This window comes from Lontra canadensis, unplaced genomic scaffold (assembly GCF_010015895.1).
Source record: "Lontra canadensis isolate GAN:19392208 unplaced genomic scaffold, GSC_riverotter_1.0 scaffold35, whole genome shotgun sequence".
NCBI classification, from domain to species: domain Eukaryota; kingdom Metazoa; phylum Chordata; class Mammalia; order Carnivora; family Mustelidae; genus Lontra; species Lontra canadensis.
The window spans coordinates 452,570-457,758 of record NW_022631029.1 but is presented as its reverse complement, the minus strand read 5'-3'; the positions used below and the strand labels follow the sequence as shown (position 1 = coordinate 457,758).

The 5,189-nt window shown below is 35.7% G+C and overlaps 1 protein-coding gene across 1 annotated transcript; it reads right to left on the bottom strand.

Annotated features, from left to right (window-relative positions):
- Window positions 1-3,725: 3,725 nt before the first annotated feature.
- Window positions 3,726-4,703, bottom strand: LOC116874044 (olfactory receptor-like protein OLF4). The gene is given in 1 exon segment (XM_032868472.1): window positions 3,726-4,703. A coding segment is annotated over 1 exon segment (978 nt).
- Window positions 4,704-5,189: the final 486 nt, after the last annotated feature.

The window sequence follows — 5,189 nt, the reverse complement described above, 5'->3', positions numbered from 1 at the left end:
ATATTTCCTGAACTGAAAGTTTGTAGGCTTTCACCAGCATCTTCTCATTTCCCCAAACCCCAACCACCAGCAAATATCAAACTACTCTCTGTTACTATGAGTTCAGATTTCTGTATTTCACATATAAGTGAGATCATACAGTATTTGCCTTTCTCTGATTATTTCATTTAGTGTAATGCCCTCAGGATCAATCCATGTTTTACCAATGAAAAGGGTGTCTTCTTTTATTTCTTTAATTCCATCATACGAATATGCCTTCATTATTAATTCATCTGTATATGGATACTAAGCTGTTTCCATAACTTGTCTATTGTGAATAATGTTGCAATGAATGTAGGGTACATATATCTGAGATATTCACAAATATGTGGGAATTAAGCCATGCCAACCAGGACAGCTGATGGGTGAAAGAAGAAACCAAAAAGACTTCTAAATATCTTGAATCAAATGAAAATGGAAGCACAGCCTATCAAAATTTATGGGATATTGCAAAAACAGCTCTAAGAGTGAAGTTTGTAGCAATAAATGACCACATTGAAAAAAGGCCTTAAGTGAATAACCTAACTTTTTGATTCAAAGAACTAGAAAAAAGAACAAACGAAGTCCAAAGCAGCAAAGAAAAAGAAGTTTAAAAAAAATGTCGGAACATACAGAAATGATATATAGACCAGAAAAGCAATAGAAAACTTTAACAAAGCTAGGAGCCAAGGTTTTGAAAAACTAAGCAAAACTGACAAGGGGTGGGGAAGATAATGTAAATAAATAAAGAAGTAGCAGATGTCTGGGTGGCTCAGTTAAGAGTCTGACTCTTGGTTCTCACTCAGGTGATTATCTCAAAATCCTAAGATCAAACCCCACTTCCAGCTCCATGCTCAGCATGGAGTCTGACTCTCTCTCCCTCTCACCCTCCTCTCTTTCTCCTTTTTGAATAAATAATCTTCAAAAAATTCTTAAAGATTTTTTTTTAAAAATAAGCAGCAAAAGTTGATATCTTACAACCAATATCACAGAAGTAAAAGAATCATAGAGACAACTATGAAAAATTTACTCTGAAAAAAAAAGTACAACCAAGAATACATAGATATATCCCTAGAAACATGTAACCTACCAAGAATAAATCAGGTAGAAATAGGAAATATGAACAAACCAATAATGTGCAAGGTGATTAAATCAGTAATCATGTATCTCCAAGCAAAGAAAATAAAAACAGGACCAGAGAGCTTTGCAGGTGAATTCCACTAATCATTTAAAGAAGAACTAGTGAAAATAATTCTCAAAACTTTCCAGAAACTTAGAGTGGAGAACACATTCTCAAAATCATTTTATAAGACCAGCATTACCCTGATACCAAAGCCAGAAAATATCTATACAAAAAGTAATGAACTATAGACCAATATCCCTGATGAACATAGATATGATATTTTTCAAAAAATATTAGCAAACTGAATTAAACAGCACATTGAAAAGATATTTCACAGTCAACTGGTACTTATCCCTGGGACATAAGGATGGTTCAACACAAGCAAATCAGAAAATGTAATACACCCCATTAATAGAATGAAATATAACAATCATATGATCATCTCAATACATGCAGAAAAGCTTTTGACAAAACCAACATACTTTCATGAGTTTAAAAAAATCTTCAACAAACTGGGTATAGGAGGAACATACTTCAACATAAAAGAAGACCATATACGACAAACCCAAAATAACATTGTACTCAAATGGTTAATGGTTAGAAAATTTTACCCTGAGATCAATAACAAGACAAAGTGTCCACTCTCACTGTTCCTATCCAACGTAATACTGCAGGTCCTAGCTAGAGCAATCAGGGTAGATAAAGAAATATAAGGTATCCAAATCAGAAATAAGGAAGGAGAGAGAGAGAGAGAGAGAGAGACAAAGAAAGAGACAAAGGAAGGAAAGAAGGAAGGTAGGAAAGGGAAGGAAAGGAAAGGAAGAAAGAGAGAAAGAAAGGAAGGAAGAGGTAAAATTGTTTTTATTTACAGATGATAGGAACTAAATATTAAAATCCTGCAGACTCAACCCTTAAGAATACACTGACCATAATAAGCTCAGCATACCACGAACAAGCACCCCAAATGTGAGAACATGGCCAGGATTAGCAGAGAATTCCCAGCAGGCCCACAGCTTACAGCACACTCATGAAGAGACTGGCAGAGACAAGAAGACTTTTCCATCATAAACTCCCATATGATTAAAAAAAAAAGTATATATATATATAGTTTCATTTTGGCATGGCTTATTATGAGCAATAGCTGACTGATTCAATAATCAATGTAAATAGAACTGAGAATATTAAGAATAATCTACTGTTTCTTATTTTTGACATTTGTTCTGATATTTGATAAGAGTATGCATAATGGCCTGGTTATTCATATTTATTTCAGATAACTGCACTAAAAAGTGATTACCATTGAGATTCTGTTCTAGGTAACTGGTAGAATTTGGAAAGACTTTTGCGTCTTTGCAGGAATAACTCATGGGATCTTCAGTCACAAGTTTTTATTCCTAGACATTTCTGAGCAGAAATTCCAGCTCTTTTCTGAGTCATCTTAGATCATAGGATTGAAAAGAGTTTATAACATAACAAAGAAATTAATGACAGAGTAAATACACTTATTGTTCACTCACAAGATAACATTTATGACAACATTATGACAAAGGAAAGAATTTAAGTTTAGGCAATAGAGGGAGTAATATTTATAGGTAGCACTGGAAATATTCAAATGGAAAAGTAAATCATACAATTAAATAATATAAAATCTGCCACTAAATTCTTCACTCCAGTTTAAAAAAAAAACAAACCTCTAAACATGGACATCAAATATCCCACACTTGAGTAGATGAGTAGATGAACATCACTGAAGACAGGTTTACTACAATAAAATATGGTATGATAGAAAATTTTACTGCATCATATTTCAGGACTTCTATGATACCGAGCCCACATTTAGTTACTTCATTTATGCAAATTTGCCTTTCTGTAGATTACACTTGAAGGGTTTTTGTTTTGTTCTGTTTAAGATTTTATTTATATATTTGTCAGAGAGAGAGAGAGCATGAGATAGGGTGTAGCAGGCAGAAGGAGAGGGAGAAACAGGTTCCCCACAGAGCAGGGGGAGTCTGATGTGGGACTCAATCCCAGGACCCTGGAATCATGACTGAGCCATCCAGGTGCCCCTTGAAGGGTGTTTTGCACAAGCAATTTTTGCCTTACTATTCTGTGCCTGAGATACTGTGTATGCTCAGCTGATAGGAGAACAAGATCCTCTTGAGAATCATGAAGCTCCATGACTAGTTACAAAACAAACTAGGAGGTTAAAGTCTATATTATCAGCAAGAACATTTAAGGTAAAAAAGTAGAAAGGAATGGCAGACACAGGGTGAAAAACTTTGACCTCAGAATTTCCTCTACAATAATATTATAAAAATGGCTTCAGTTGCCAAATGTAGTTTATTTCATAAAACTATGACAGTTCATCACCCTATGAGGCAAATATGAATCCCTGAATTATTTCTGATTCAAGGTTGGAACCAACTTTGGAAATTAAGAAAACAACAGGAAAAATTATTGGCTATCAGAAGGAGCAGAAAGTTTAATGAAACAATTGAACTTCAGAAAAATTGAAACTCTACGATATAAACAGAGGGATTGAATTCTTCTATCATGATCTGATTAAAGAATCAGTTTCTGGCTGTTAAGCATTAAGGCTGAAATCACAGGTATTTCTTTTAAAATGGCACTTTAATGACTTCACCCTGAAAAGTGCATTTAAAGCCTCATTTATATCTTTGTTTCTTAGGCTGTAGATGAAGGGTTTCAGCATGGGAGTGACCACTGTGTACATCATTGAGGCTACTGCACTTGAATGGGAGCTCTGGGTATCAGCAGAGCTAAGGTATACTCCTAGGCTCCACCAATAAAATAAATAAACAACTGAGAAGTGAGATGCACAGGTGGAAAAGGCTTTGTACTTCCCTTTAGCTGATGAGGTCTGATATATGGAGGAAAGTATCTTAAAGTAAGAGTAAAGAATCCCAGCAAGAGGACCACTACCCAGCAGGAGAGCTGCAAAATACATCACCAAGTTATTCAGAAAGGTATCAGAACAGGCAAGTTGGATCATCTGATTGAGTTCACAGAAAAAATGGGGAATTTCCAAGGCTGTACAGAAGGACAGCTGCAACACCACTAAGCTTTCTAACAAGGAATGAAGGATGCTTATGATCCAGGACACCAGAACCAGCAGTCCACAGAGCTGGGGGTTCATGAGGACCATGTAGTGCAGGGGGTGATAGATGGCCATGAAATGGTCATAGGCCATCACAGTCAGGAGGAAGTTGTACAAACCTACAAAAAGTATGAAAAAGTATATCTGCATGATGCAGCCTTCATAAATTATGACTTGGCTCTGAGTTTGGATGTTCCACAGCATCTTGAGGATGGAGGTGGATGTGAAACAGATGTCTACAAAAGACAAGCTGGTGAGGAAGAAGTACATGGGGGTGTGGAGGTGGGAGTCAGAGCTGATGGTCAGGATGATAAGCTGGTTCCCAAGTACAGTGATCAGGTACATGGACAGGAAAAGCACGAAGAAGAAGGGCTGCAAATCTTATTCCTCTGGAAGTCCCAGAAGAAGAAATTCTGAAATTCGTGTATCCTTCTCTAGTTCCATGTCATTGATGTGACTAGCAAAATAAGAAACAAAGAACATGACACAATCATGCACTATTAACCTGACAGGTACATTATTGTTTATATTCTTCACTCAAGAAATTAATATTTATATTTATGTATGGAACATGTTAAAAACACTAAAAATTCGGAACAGAAGGAAACTATCTCAACATGAAGCCATTTATGAAAACCCACAACAAACATGATACTCGATGGGAATACAGTGAACATTTTTCCTCTTTGATCAGGAACAAGACAAGGTTGCTCAGTTTCACAAGTTCAAATCAACATAATACTGAAAGTTCTACCCAGAGCAATTGAGGAAAAAGAAATAAAAGGCATCCAAAATGGAAAGGAAGAAATAAACTTATGTGTGCAGACAGTATGATCTTGTATGTAGAGAATCCTAAAGTTGCCACAAAAACACTAATAGAACTAATAAATTAATTCAGCCAAGTCATTGTATACAAAGCCAACCTTCAAA